The 14,304-nt window shown below is 51.2% G+C and overlaps 1 protein-coding gene across 1 annotated transcript; it reads right to left on the minus strand.

Moving 5' to 3' along the window:
• Positions 1–5,520: 5,520 nt before the first annotated feature.
• Positions 5,521–6,909, minus strand: S1PR4 (sphingosine-1-phosphate receptor 4; the record flags this gene model as incomplete). Its single annotated transcript, XM_079704110.1, has 1 exon — positions 5,521–6,909. One exon carries the CDS (start codon positions 6,907–6,909, stop codon positions 5,521–5,523), a length of 1,389 nt encoding a protein of 462 aa, XP_079560236.1.
• Positions 6,910–14,304: the final 7,395 nt, after the last annotated feature.

Here is a 14,304-nt window from a genome sequence, read left to right on the forward strand (position 1 = left end):
CCCGGAGGAAAGTTGGGAATAAGGAAGAGAGGGGCCGGCCTGATGCGCTAGGTCTCCTGGGAATTGTAGTCTCATTGAACAAGCACAAGGGGTCATGGGAGCTGAAGTCTTCCTGGCAGAAGTTCGGAAAAAATCACTTAAAACTCCCAAGAAATATAGATGTTAACACCATGAGGGCAAAGACTTGTGCCTGCTTTGTGCACTGATGTATTCCTCAGAACTTAACACAAGGCCTGGCACACAGTGGGTGGTTTATATAATTTTTGGATAAAAGAATGAAAGAAGAATCAAGAAATGATGACAGAAGGTTCCTAAAGGGATGTCGCAATGGATTATGGGACTTGTAGTCTGCAGCTTGGCGTTGTGCCGGGGTTGGTGATATATTTATACTTAGGCGTATTTATATTGGGGACACACTCAGTAAAAAAAAATTATTCGTTCATCAGAAATTCAAATTTTACTGGGTGTCTTAAATTTGTATTTTCTAACCTGGCCCCCCTGAGAACCCAATTGTCTCTGGGCCAGGGGCCTTACGGGGCATCAGTAACTTACACCCCCTTGTACAGATGGGAAGACTGAGGCCAGAGGGTGAAGAGCACATGGCCCTGGCCCACAGGTTCTCATACCGTTGCCTAGGGGAGTGGGCCTCCCTTTTGTCCCAAGTGAAAGGTGGCAACTGTGTTGATTAACAGCATGGATTCAAGTCCCAGCTCCTCCACTTCCCAGCTGTGTGACCTTGGGCAAGTTGCTTCACCTCTCTGAGCCTCCATTTCCTCAGCTGCCAAATACGATGATAAATAATCAAACACTCTTCCCCGGCTCCCCAAGGGTGTGTGAGGATTCAACAAGATAATCCACGTGAATGCACTTGGAAAGGATGAGGCATACATTAAGTGCTCAATAAGTGTTGGTATTATGAGAACGCACCAAGCTCGTGCAGCCTCAGAGCTGCTGCATCCACTGTTCCTGAAAAGCACTCGCGGGCCCCCTCCCACTTTCTGCATGGCTAGTTCCTTACTGAAATGATGTTGGACATTTCTTAGTTTGATGTTTGTCACCCCCAGCAAATTGTGACCCTTCCACGGGCAGGTACCAGGTTGTTTATAGCTGCAACCCCATTGCCCAGAATAGACAATGACACACAGTTGTTGAGTGAATGAATGAATGAGTCATGAAAACCCCAACACACCAGCCCCTCCCTTCCAGCTGTGTCCCTTGCTTCCGGCCATCCCCAGGCAGGTCCTAGGCATGAAGAGTCAGGAGTGGCTTGGCAGGGCAGGGAAAAGACTGAGAAATTCTGACCCACGTGGTCCTCAACAGCAAATGTTTATTACCTGCTTCTCCATCTACCCCCACTCTTCCAGGCCAGGCTATGAACAGGCAAGACACGCACACTCATCTAGAGACAAAGCAAGAAAGGGGCCTGAACTTGGCTCAGATAATGAGGCTTGGACCTTAGGGCTGCCCATTCCACCTCCTCTCCTGAGCCTTGGTTTTTCTGTCTGTAAAATGGGGAGGTTCAACTAATCCTGCTTTGTGGAGATGAAACCTTGGGGCAGCCCAAAGAATGAAATGGAACATTCATTCTGAGTTTTCCAAGGAGAGAAGGAACTGGTATTCATTCTTTCATTCATTCATTTATTCATTCATTCATCAAAGAGGCAGTAACAGACAGGGATCCAGAAGTCACCTGTGGGGACTTCCCTGGCGGTCCAGGGGTTAATACTCCACGCTTCCACTGCAGAGGGCGTGGGTTTGATCCCTGGTCAGGGAACTAAGATCGGGGGTGGGGGTGGGGGGGAGTCACCTGTCTGGGTTTGAATCCCAGCTCTGCCTCTTCCCAGTTGTGTGACCTTGCGTAAGCTACCTAACCTCTCTGGGTCTTAGTTTCTCCATCTATAAAATGGAGTTATGATGGTACCTGCCTCCTGGAGATTTTCCAAGGATTAAATGAGTTAGTACAAAGGTGACTAGGATAACGTTGAGTGATACATAAGGCATTTTAAAATGTTGCCAAACGCAAGTTCGTGTGCCCAATGCACAGTGAGGACAAACAAACCAAAAGTTGGAGTTTGGAGCAGAGAAAGGTTTATTGCAAGGCCATGCAAGGAGACCAGTGTCTCATGCCCCATAAACCCCAACTCCCCAAAGGGTTTCAGCAAAGCACTTTTAAAGGCAAGTGAGAGAAGGACCTAGTTAGTTGTTGCAAACTTCTTGGTGCTGGAATCCTTTGTTCTTGCAGCTGTGCAGGTCAGGTCAGGATGTTCCTGTAAACCTCCAACAAAACAAATGTTATTCCCTATTCTGAAACATTTTACCTCTATGTGAATGGACTCTTAAATGTCAGAGCCTTGAGAATAGGCTCACCTGTATATTTCAGGCTATAGGCAACATTCTTGTACAAAAGGTACAAAGCCACCATGACTAAGCACAGGCAACAGGGCACAAAGGTTAAAGTAAAAGGAACAGGTCTAAAAAGGAGTCAGGGGCTTCCCTGGTGGCACAGTGGTTGAGAGTCCGCCTGCCGATGCAGGGGACACAGGTTCGTGCCCCGGTCCGGGCGGATCCCACATGCTGCGGAGCAGCTGGGCCCGTGAGCCATGGCCACTGAGCCTGCGCATCCGGAGCCTGTGCTCCACAACAGGAGAGGCCACAACAGTGAGAGGCCCGCGTACCGCAAAAAAAAAAAAAAAAAAAGGAGTCAGATTTGTTCTTCCCTATTACAAAATCAGACACATAATTTTGAGGGCCTTTATATTCCTTGCCTTATCAACATCCCAGGAGGGCAGGGGATATCAATATCCTCATTTTACAGATGAGGAAACTGAAGCCCATGGTGAGCGGCAGAGCTGGGGAACGGTAATGGGTTACAGACACCTGAGCCACCTAAGAGCAGAAGTCAGGATTCATGGGGACAGTTTCATTGTAGTCAGGGAGGAAGGTGGGGGTGGAGAGTAAGGAGGGGAAGAAGTTTCCCAGGCTCAGTGGAAGGCATGATGCTAGGACTAGTTCTCCCAACACTCTAGGTCATGGAGCACCTACTATCTGCTGGGTCCTGTGCTGGGTGCCAGGGACATAGCTGTGGCCCAAACACTGTCACTACCTCCACTCTCATGGAGCTCCAAGTCCAGGGGAGAAGGTGGATGTGTAACCAGGCGCGATCGGATCTGTGATGGAGTTGCACACGCAGGTGTGGGAGCCCGGAAGAGGGCTGAGGAGGAGAAATCAGGGAGACTTCCTGGAGGAGGTGATGCTAAAGCTGAGACCTGAAGGATGGGCAGGGCATGTGCCAGGCAGGCCACTCTACTGGGGACAACAAAGGCAGGTGCAAAGACCCCAGATGGGAGGGAGCAGCAATTAGTGCAGCTCAGTCAAAGCAAAGTGTGACACCCCACAGGGCAGAGGGGGCCACAGGGCCAGCTCACATAGGCCCAGGATGCAGGCTGAGAGCTTCAAGGAGGCCCAGGCTCCACTCACACCGAATTCCACCGAGACCTCACCCTGCCTGACACTGTCCCAAATAAACACACGTGGACCAGGAATCAGGAAAATGTAAGAAGTATCCCAGCTTATACATGCTTGGAACGTTTTCCAGTCCTGTCCAACAGAACTTTCTGTGATGATGGACATGCTCTGTGTCTACACTGTCCAAAACAGTAGCCACAAGTCCCATGTCCCATCAAGCACTTGAAATGTGGCTAGTGTGACCAAGTGTTATGGGCTGAATTGTGTCTCCAAAATTCATGTCTTGAAATCCTAACCCCGAGGACCTCAGAATAGGACCTTATTAGGAAATAGGATGGTTAAAGGAGTAATTAGTTAAGCTGAGTCCCTCTGGAATACGGTGGCCCTAATCCAATAGGACTGGTGTCCTTATAAAAAGGGAAAAATTGCATACAGATGTGCACACAGGGAGAACCCATGTGAAAATGGAGTCTACAAACCAAGGGATGCCAAAGATTGCCAGCAAACCCCCAGAATCTAGGAGAGAGGGCTCAGAACGAACCAAAGCTGTTGGCACCTTGATCTCAGACTTCCAGCCTCCAGAACCATGAGAGGATAAATTTCTTTTCTCTTTTCTTTTTTTTTGACCGCACCGCTCAGCATGCAGGATCTTAGTTCCCCGATCAGGGATCGAACTTGTGCCCCCTGCAGTGGAAGCGCGGAGTCTTAACCACTGGACCACCAGGGAAGTCATGAAAGAATGCATTCCTGTTGTTTAAGCCCCTCAGTCTGTGATACTTTGATACGGCAGCTCCGAGAAATGCACCAAGAAACTGAATTTTAAAAATTCATTTTAATTAATTTTACATACCCACGTGTGGCTAATGGCTGCTTTATTGAAACAGCGCAGTAAACAGTTTCCCATCGCCGCATCCCCCATCCTGCAGGGGAGAAACGGAGGATCAGAACAGAGCTATCCCATCCAGAGTGGCAGACAGGATGCTGACCCAAGAACTTGGCAAGATGGAGGCAGAAAGACCTGCGGACACTGTCTTGGCTAGGAAGATGGAGAGAGAGAGCACTTTCTACCAGCCAAAGGTGGCTACATCCGGAGGGTGTACCCCTGCGGCGCTGTCCCATACCATTGCTGCAAGTCCTGTGGACTGTTTAAATGCAAAGGAATTCCAAGTTCAGTCTTGAGTCGCACAGGCCACTTATCGAGGGCTCAGTAGCCACATGAGGGTCCCATACGGCAGCACAGATGTAGAACATTTCCACTGTCGCTGAATGTTTTGTCAACACACTGATGCCACGCGCCACGGCAAAAACACTGAGCGAGTACCGACCGCCTCCTGCGGTGGGTTCCGTCTGCTATAGGCCCATTTTACAGACAGGGAAGGAAGAGGCAGTTAATGCTAAAGGGAGAAGTGGGTGAGATTTCCCCGAGGTCAGGAGAGCCAGTCGGCTCCCCCTCTGCTGGTCTCCAGACTGAGTCCCAAGAGATGCAGAGGCCAGAGGTGGGGGAAGGAGGCCGCCCAGGACCCAAGATGAGAGATAGGGCAGGGAAAGGGGAAGTGAACAGGAAGGGGCGCTGTCATGGCCCTCCCTGTGCTGCAGGCACAGCTCCAGCAGACCCACAGCCCTCACCCCATCACCCTGATGCCACATGTGAATAAGGGGCTGCAGCATCTCATCCTATCATTGAACTCTCGCGTTGCCAGGGCATAGACACCCCCCTACCCAGCCTAGCCCTGGCAGCCTGGGAGCCCCACTGAGGCCCACTGTGGGGCTGGGATTTCCTCAGAATCTCACAGGAGGGGGGCGGCGTACACAGCAGACCCATTCATCCCCATTCCAGCGCGCTCTCTGTTCCTCCCGTTGCTTCCTGCCCCACGGAGCCCGTAGGAAATCCACTCGGCGTCAGCAGCCTCAGGAGGCTTCGGGGAGGATCGCAGGGCCATGGGACGCACGCCCCCGGCTGCGCTCTTCCTCCCTCTCCATCCAGCCTGCCTGCTGCTGCATCCCTGCGCGCCCGGGCATGCACCCGGCGGCTGGACCACTGCTCCAACCGTGGGCTCAGACGCTCCGCACGCTGGAGATACTGGACAGGGGTTCCCGCATCCGGAAGCTGTGCGAGCGGGAGCCCCGAAAGCTGTCCCTCGGCCTCAGCGAGCTGTCGGTGGTGGAAGCGACGGATTGGGCCTCGGCGGCCCGGGCCAGGCAGTCCCCAGGCCCTCGCAGTCCCAACCGGAGACAAGCACAGCAGAGAAAGCCCAGCACGGCCCGGCACACCTCCCGGCTGCGGAAGGAGTAGATGACCGGGTTGACCGCGGAGTTGAGCACAGCCAGCGCCAGGATCCAGTCCATGCCCCGCAGGTACTCCTGAGCCCAGACGTTGGAGCCAAAGATGTCGGCCAGCAGCAGGCCGAAGAGCGGGCCCCAGCACACCACGAAGGCCACCAGGATCATGAGCACCGTCTTGAGCAGCCGCTGAGCCTTGCGGCGGGCCGGGGTGCACGGGGCCTTCTGCCCGTTGGAGCGCACCACTCGGAAGATGGCCCCGTAGAGCACCGTGATGGTGGCCAGGATGCAGGCGAAGACCACCACGCAGAAGAGGATGTAGCCCTTGGAGTAGAGCGGGAGCAGGCTGGAGCAGCGCTGGAAGGCGCAGACGCAGTTCCATCCCAGCAGAGGCAGCAGGCCCAGCAGGGCTGCCAGCAGCCAGCAGAGTCCGATGAAGCTGCACACGCGGCCCCTCTTGGTGGCCCCGTTCTCAGCCACCGGCCGCACCATGGTGGCGAAGCGCTCGCCTGCCGTGAAGAGCAAGCTGAAGGTGGAGGCGGCCAGCGCCATGAAGAGCAGGCCCTCTCGCAGGAACCACTGGGCCGGCGCCAGGCGGAAGGTGCGCGACCCCGACAGCAGCACGTTGGCCAGGTACGCGGCGCCCGTGAGCAGGTCGCTGAGCGTGATATTCACCAGGCAGTAATAGACCCAGCGGCGGGAGCGCATGCGGCTGGCGATGGCCACCAGCACCAGCAGGTTCTCCAGCACCACCAGGCAGCTTACGGCCACGAAGAGCCCGCGCAGCACCCCCAGGCCGACCTCCTCGGGCCCACCCCGCCCCGCCAGCCGGCCAGAGTGGTTGTAGTGCAGGACGATGAGCCGGCTGTGCCCGATGGCCGCCAGCAGCTGGCAGGACTCGGGGGCCTCGGTTGGGGCCCCCGTGGCGTTCATCGCGGTCCCCGGGGGCAGACTAAGGCCCGGGGTGGTTCGCCCCAGGCAGGGTGGAGCTGCTCGCCTTGCCCAGTCTTGGTTTCCTGTTATTTGAAATTTCCTGTTATGTTCAAGGTACCCCCAGGGTGAGGGTGAGGCCGGGACGGGGAGGGGCATCCCAACGGTCGCTTCCCACCCGGACTCCCGGAGGGCGCTGCGGCTGCTGCCTGCTGCGAGCCCGCGGTCCCTCATTACGGGTGGGGTCCCCGCCCCGTCCCAGAGCGGGGGAAACCTGTTCCCCTGTGACACCCGGGCTGGACGACTTCCCCGCCCCCATGACCTACTCCCTGCAGGACCCGCTGTTCTGTCACCGGCTCCCCAACTGCTCCAAGCCCGCCTGGCACACAGTAGGTGCTTAATAAGTGTGCGTCAAGCGGCCGCACACACAGGAGCACCACCAGCTTCCTCATCGATACCGCAGATGCACCCCGTTTTAGCCTCACGACAGGGCCAGGACCACGCAGTCCACAGAAGGGGAAACTGAGGCCTGGAGAGGCTGTGTCTGTCCCGGGTCCCACGGAAGAGCACACAGCCGGGAGGTGAATCCCACGCACCCACACATTCACCCGGGGCCTCCGTGGCGGGACCCTCTCTCCCCAGGTTTTCCGTTGCCTCTCCTGCCCCTGAGCTGGCTTTGCTAGGAGCAGAGCTGCTGGGGACCGCCACCCAGGGCAGCACCTCACGTCTGGAGGGGGAGGGGCTCACAGAAGTGGGGAGCTCACCCCACCGCCACCGGCTCACCCTGACTCAACCAGAGAAGGGTGAGGACGGAGGTGTGTGGGCACCAAGTCGGGGATGATGGGTGGAGTGATGTTTGTGAGGCCTGAGGGGGGAGGCACGGCCCTGGCCAGGGTCTGAGCGGGGAGACACAGGTGTCTGAGGGGCTCTGGTGTCCCCCATGAGTGGCGGGTGGGCAGGACACAGGGGCTGAGGACAGCCTAGGGACTGTGGCCCCCTGAACCCTGAGTTCATTGCTCAGCTCTGGAGCAGGACAGTTACAGGGAAGCTCAGAGGGAGGGGCGCCCTGGGAAGTAGCAGCATCTGGTCACTGGAGGTGACCAAGCAGAAACGGATCTGAAGGGGGGTGGTGTGAGAGGAGGGGCTGTGCAGGCAGCTGGGGGAAGGGGGGAGGGGATGAGCACCCGAGCCCCAGTCCCGGCCTCACGAGGGACCACCACAGAGAGACACATGGCATGTTCTGAGCCTGGACCCGGGACTGAGCCCTGATCCCAGGCTGAACCCTGACCTTGGCCGAACCTGTGACCATAGGCTGACCCCAACTCTGATCCCTGACCCAGGCTGACCCCCAACCCCAGCTGAGCCCTGATCCCAGGCTGAGTCCTGACCTTGGACTGAGCCCTGGTCCTACACTGAGCCCTGATCCTGGAGTGAGCCCTGATCCCAGGCTGAATCCTGACCTTGGCTGAGCCCATGACCACAGCCTGACTCCAACCCTGACCCCTGACCCTGGTTGAGATTTGACCCTGAACTGAACCCTGACCCCAAGCTGAGTCCCAACTCTAGTGGAGCCCCAACCCCAACTAAACCCCAACCCCAGCTGAGCCCCTCACCCCAGGCTGGGAGAGCAAATTGAGAACTAGATTAAAATGCTATGGGAGAGCAGAGTTTGGCTAATTTGAGGCCAAGCTGTCCAACAGTGGTGACCTTCTGCCATGAATTACCTGCTGCCTGGGTGAAAGGCCATATGTGCACTATACCTTATTTAATCTTACGATTATCACCATGCTACAGAAGAGCAGTCCCCCTTCTAGAAATCTGTCCTGAAAACACAGCTTTAACGATACACAAGTGAGTATGCAGAAGGTTATTCATTGTCATTTGTAAGTGTAAAATATTGGAAGCAACCCAGATGTCTGTACACAGGAGAGAGGCTGATGCATCACACTGCACTTCATAGTGGAGTACTATGCAGCCATGAAAAAGAATGAGGGTGATCTCTGTGAGCAGAATGGGGTGATTTCCAGGATGTATTGTTAAGTTGAGGGGGAAGTACAAGAGTATATGTAGTATGTTACCTTCTGTATAGTAAAGAAGGGGGGAGTAAAATATCCACATAACAGCTTGTTTTTGCAAAAGGAAAGATAAACCAAGAACCAATCAAATTGGTTACCTACAGGAGTGGATGGGATTGAAACTGAAGAGAGGAGGGGATGACACCCTTTGTGTTTTCCTCTTTGTATAGTTTTTAAACTGTTAATGCTTTCTATATTCAACAAAAATTTAAATCAACAACGATGGAGGACAGAAGCTTTAAGATGGACTATAAATAGAAAACAAATGAACTGAACGGTATGTCAAATGAAAAACATAACCTCACAGAAATAGAAAAGAACCAGCTTATGCAACTTTTGGACACACTACTCACTCTAAAGGCAAAGGGAACTGCAAAAAAAAAAATTTAAGCTTGGTTCAGTACATTTGTTTTTGGGAGTGGCATAGATGTAGTGATTCTGAAACTATCGTGTACTGTGGGACTGAGTGAAGTAGCAAATGTGTCGAAGTAGCAAGTGTGCTGATATTATTAGGAATCAGGTGTTCACTGGGGGAGAAAGGTGCAAAGATGAAATAGAAGAACCCCACAGGGATGAAATGGGATTAAAGTATCCATGTGGACTTGATATTTAAACACAAATCAATTTCCTAACTCCATCCACTGAGATAACCCAATTGGAATGAGCACACCTAGCACCCAGATCTTGGCTTCTAAATATCATGCCCTAAAAAACAAAAAAGAAGGGATCCAGGACTCTAGGGAGAAATGGCTGATTCCAGGGATGGGGCAGGAAGCATACAAGGTGAGCCTGGAATGTCTTGATGCACCAGAGAGTAAGGAAGGGCTCCGAGAAGGATGGGGACCCATGGGAGAAACACAGGCTGACCAAACCTGAGACAATTTGAGCATCAACAACGAACAATCTTAAAATCACACAGACATGGGGCTTCCCCAGTGGCGCAGTGGTTAAGAATCAGCCTGCCGGTGCAGGGGACATGGGTTCGAGCCCTGGTCCAGGAAGATCCCACATGCTGCGGAGCAACTAAGCCCATGGGCCACAACTACTGAAGCCTGCACTCTAGAGCCTGTGCTCCGCAACAAAGAGAAGCCACTGCCATGGAAGCCCGAGCACTGCAACAAAGAGTAGCCCCCACTCACTGCAACTAAAGAAAGCCTGCACACAGCAACAAGGACCCAACACAGCCAAAAATAAAATTAAAAAAAATATATTTTTTTAAATCACACAGACAAAAAGTAGGATGGTGGGTGCCAGGGGCAGGGAAGGGGGGGACTTAGAGTTAGTGTTCAATGCAGACAGAGTCTCAGTTTTACAAGGTGAAAAGAGTTCTGCAGATGGGTGGTGGTGACGGTTGCAAAATGACGAATGTATTCATTCAACCATACCTCTGAAATGTACAACACAGTTCATTTTATGTGTATTTTAAAAAACAATTAGGAAAAACAAAAAAAAGAATGACCATTCCGTATGATCCAGCAATCCCACTCCCAGGCACTGACTCAATAACAGAGTTTTTAAAATCACCATTTGGTAACCATCCCAGCAATAATTGATCCAAGCAGGATTGATCAGTGGATGCTAAAGTAATTAGGTGGAAGTTTGTTGGGGAGCAGGATATTTACATAATCTCAAAGTGTTTTCCTACAGATGATTTATCAGTTACAAAGGGGAAAATGCCTTACTTAGAAACCTGGTGAATAGCAGCTTAACCAAGACACCAAGTGAACACACCGGGAATGGGGAAAAAAAAATGGGCTTCCTGGGCCTCCTGGGCCTCCTGATGCAAGGCACTGAGGCCACATTACTTCTAGGATATTCCTGCCCAATGTGGATCACCTGCATCTGATCGTGGGAACCATCAGACAAACCCACACTGAGGGACATCCCACAGAATAATTGGCCTGGCCTCTTGGAAAGACTCAGGTTGTAAAAGGTCATACGCAACAACAACAATAAGAAAAGCCTAAAGATGTCTCAGAAGAAAGGAGATCAGAGATATATGAAACTACATGCAATGAGTGATCCCCAACTGAATACAACAGGGGAGGGGGGAGGGGGGAGTTGCTATAAAAGACAATATTGGGACGATTGGTGAAATTTTCATATGGGCTGTATATTAAATACTATTATTGTATCAGTGCTAGATTTCCTGAATTTGACCAACACCTTCTGGTTACATAACAGGAGGTGTTTGTTTGCAGGAAATACATTTGGTTTTTTTGTTTGTTTTGTTTGTATTTTTGTTTTTTTGGAGTCAAGTTGCATGATGTTGCCCACTTTCAAATTACTTAGAAAAAAATTAAGAAAAAGAATAAAAAATGTGTATATTCTTTATGGAATAGATTGTATACTTTTAGATTATGTTTATAGAGAAATATAAAGCAAAAGGTTAACTGCGGGAGCATCTAGCTCAGGGGTCTGCAGACTTTTTCTGCAGAGAGCCAAATAGTAAATATTTTTGGCATTGAGGGGCAGACAGTCTCTGTCACAATGACTGCTGTCATCAGGAAAGCTGCCCCGGACCATGTGTAAATGAATGGGCCTGGCCGTGTGCCAATAAAACTTTATTTACAAAAACAGGCTTAGAGCAGGTAGTGACCCCTGACCTAGAGGAAGGGTCTGTGGGAGTTCATTGTCATCGTCTTGCAACTTCTGTAGGTCAAATATTTTCAAAGTCAAAAGATGAGTGAAGGGCTTCCCTGGTGGCGCAGTGGTTGAGAGTCCGCCTGCCGATGTCGGGGACATGGGTTCGTGCCCCGGTCCGGGAAGATCCCACATGCCGTGGAGTGGCTGTGCCCGTGAGCCATGGCCGCTGAGCCTGCGTGTCCGGAGCCTGTGCTCCGCAACGGGAGAGGCCACAACAGTGAGAGGCCCGAGGCCTGCATATCACACACAAAAAATTTAAAAAATAAAAAAAAGATGAGTGAAGAAAATGCAGATTTCCTAACTTTGTGGTCAGATTATGGTCTCTAAATATCATCTCCAGTTAAAAGGAAGCAGGGCTCCTTGGAGAAATGGCCGGGTTCAGGGCTGGGACTGTGAAGTATGGAATGAGCAGAAAGCTTCGTGCTGTGCCAGAACTATGAGCTCTTTTTTTTTTTCTCTTTGGCTACACCACGAAGCATGTGGAATCTTAGTTCCCCAACCAGGGATGGAACTCATGGCCCCTGCATTGGAAATGCAGTCTTAACCACTGGACCGCCAGGGGAGTCCCCAGAACTATGAGCCCTTAAGGCCACTGGGTCACATCAAAAGGACTTAGGGGCCAACTCAAAGAGGTTTCCACTGGCCAAAGATGAAACAATGTGGGCATAAGAGAAGAATAAGATATGCAGTGGATAGAAACACATCAGATGTTACATCCATGAGTTCATAGTGACAGAAAAGGAAAAAAAACCAAACTCTCTGGTGATCTTTTGTGGATATTGAGGAAGTAACAAATTACTGTGAAAACTGCTAAAGAAAAGTCAAGAATCAGGCATTTACCCTGTCTCTCCTGCACAGCCTTTACTTCTGGGTAACCAATTACTTGATAGAGGAAAGATGTTTTTTTAATCATACTCCATTTTTAAAATTGCTTTAAATTGTGGTAATTACATGTGACATTAAATTACCATTTTAACAATTTTTAAGTGCACAGTTAAGTGGCATTAAATACATTCACACTGGGGCTTCCCTGGTGGCACAGTGGTTAAGAATCCGCCTGCCAATGCAGAGGACACGGGTTCGATCCCTGGTCCAGGCAGATGCCACCTGTGCCACCACTACTGAGCCTATGCTCTAGAGCCCGCGAGCCACAACTACTGAGCCCGCGTGCCTAGAGCCCGTGCTCTGCAACAAAAGCCACCGCAATGAGAAGCCCACGCACCGCAACAAAGAGTAGCCCCCGCTCGCTGCAACTAAAGAAAGCCCACACACAGCAGCGAAGACCCAACACAGCCCAAAATAAATTAATTAAAAAAAATACATTCACACTGTTGTGCAACCATCCCCACCATCATCTCCAGAACTTTCTCATCTTCCCAAACTGAAACTCTGTCCCCATGAAACACTGACTCTCCATCCCCCTCCCCCAGCCCCTGGCCCCCACCATCTGCTTCCTGTCTCTGTGGATGTGACTCCTCTAGGGACCTCCTGTGAGTGGAATCAGACAGTACTTCTCCTTCTGTGTCTGGCTTATTTCACTGAGCATAAGGTCCCAAAGTTCATGCATGTTGTAGTGTGTGTCAGAATTTCCTTCCACTTTAAGGCTGAATCATATTCCACTGTATGGGTGAACCATATTTATTTATCCATCCATCTCTCAATGGACACGGGTTGCTCCCGCCTCTTGGCTATTGCGAATAATGCTGCTGTGAACACGGGTGTACAAATATCTCTTTAAGACCCTGCTTTCAGTTCTTTTGCTTGAGCTGCGTTTTTTAACAGAAAAATTCCAGACAATAAATGCAGAAGAAATGAAAGTGTTCAAAGTCACCGTTTTTGCAACCCCTAATGATGTATGTAAGCAATGATCACCAGTGGCCACTAAGGCCATTATGAGAGAGGTTCATGGGGAAATTTCACAGTAAATGAATCAGACTTGTGCCACCTGAACCCACTGGTCATTTTTAACGAGGTGGGGGAGGGAACCAACTGGGTGTTAATGTTGTTACATGTCTCACTGAGAGAGAGACAAAGACAGGGAGACAGAGATACAAAGAGAAAACAAACTAGATGTGTTGTCGGGAGCTCACACCACCTAGGAAGTCCGCTCATGTTTCTAGGTAGATCGATTCACAGGGATTACAGGGGACAGAGGAAACCATTAATCCACACCAGGGAAGCAACCCACCCAATCAGGAGGCTGGTAAACTCTACCAGATAAAGGACCTGGTTTCTTCAACAAATAAATGGCAAAGAAAAAAGGCTGGGTGATGGTTATAGGTGAAAAGAGACTAAGAGATACAGCAACCAAATGCCACGTGTGGGCTTTGTTTGGGTCCTGACTCAAAGGAACTACCTGCGGAAAAAACACTTATGACGTTTCATCATCAGCGATGAGACATTTTGCCATCATGGGCCCCCCCGGCTGATGCACTGAGGGACCCTGTGGCATTCTCACCCAAAATGCATGCCGTTAATCACATCATGAGCAAACGTCAGACAAGCCCAAATTGTGGGACGTTCTATAAAATAACCAGCCAGAACTTTTTTTTTTAATTTTATAAATTTCTTTCTTTCTTAAACTTTCTTTCTTTCTTTCTTTTTGGCTGCATTGGGTCTTTGTTGCTGCATGCAGGCTTTCTCTAGTTGTGGCGAGCAGGGGCTACTCTTCGTTGCGGTGCGCGGGCTTCTCATTGCGGTGGCTTCTCTTGTTGCGGAGCACGGGCTCTAGGCGCACAGGCTTCAGTAGTTGTGGCATGTGGGCTCAGTAGTTGTGGCTCGTGGGCTCAGTAGTTGTGGTGCACGGGCTTAGTTGCTCCGCAGCATGTGGGATCTTCCTGGACCAGGGCTCGAACCCGTGTCCCCTGCATTGGCAGGCGGATTCTTAACCACTGCGCCACCAGAGAAG

This window comes from Hyperoodon ampullatus (assembly GCF_949752795.1).
Source record: "Hyperoodon ampullatus genome assembly, chromosome: 4".
Taxonomy (NCBI): Eukaryota; Metazoa; Chordata; class Mammalia; order Artiodactyla; family Ziphiidae; genus Hyperoodon; species Hyperoodon ampullatus.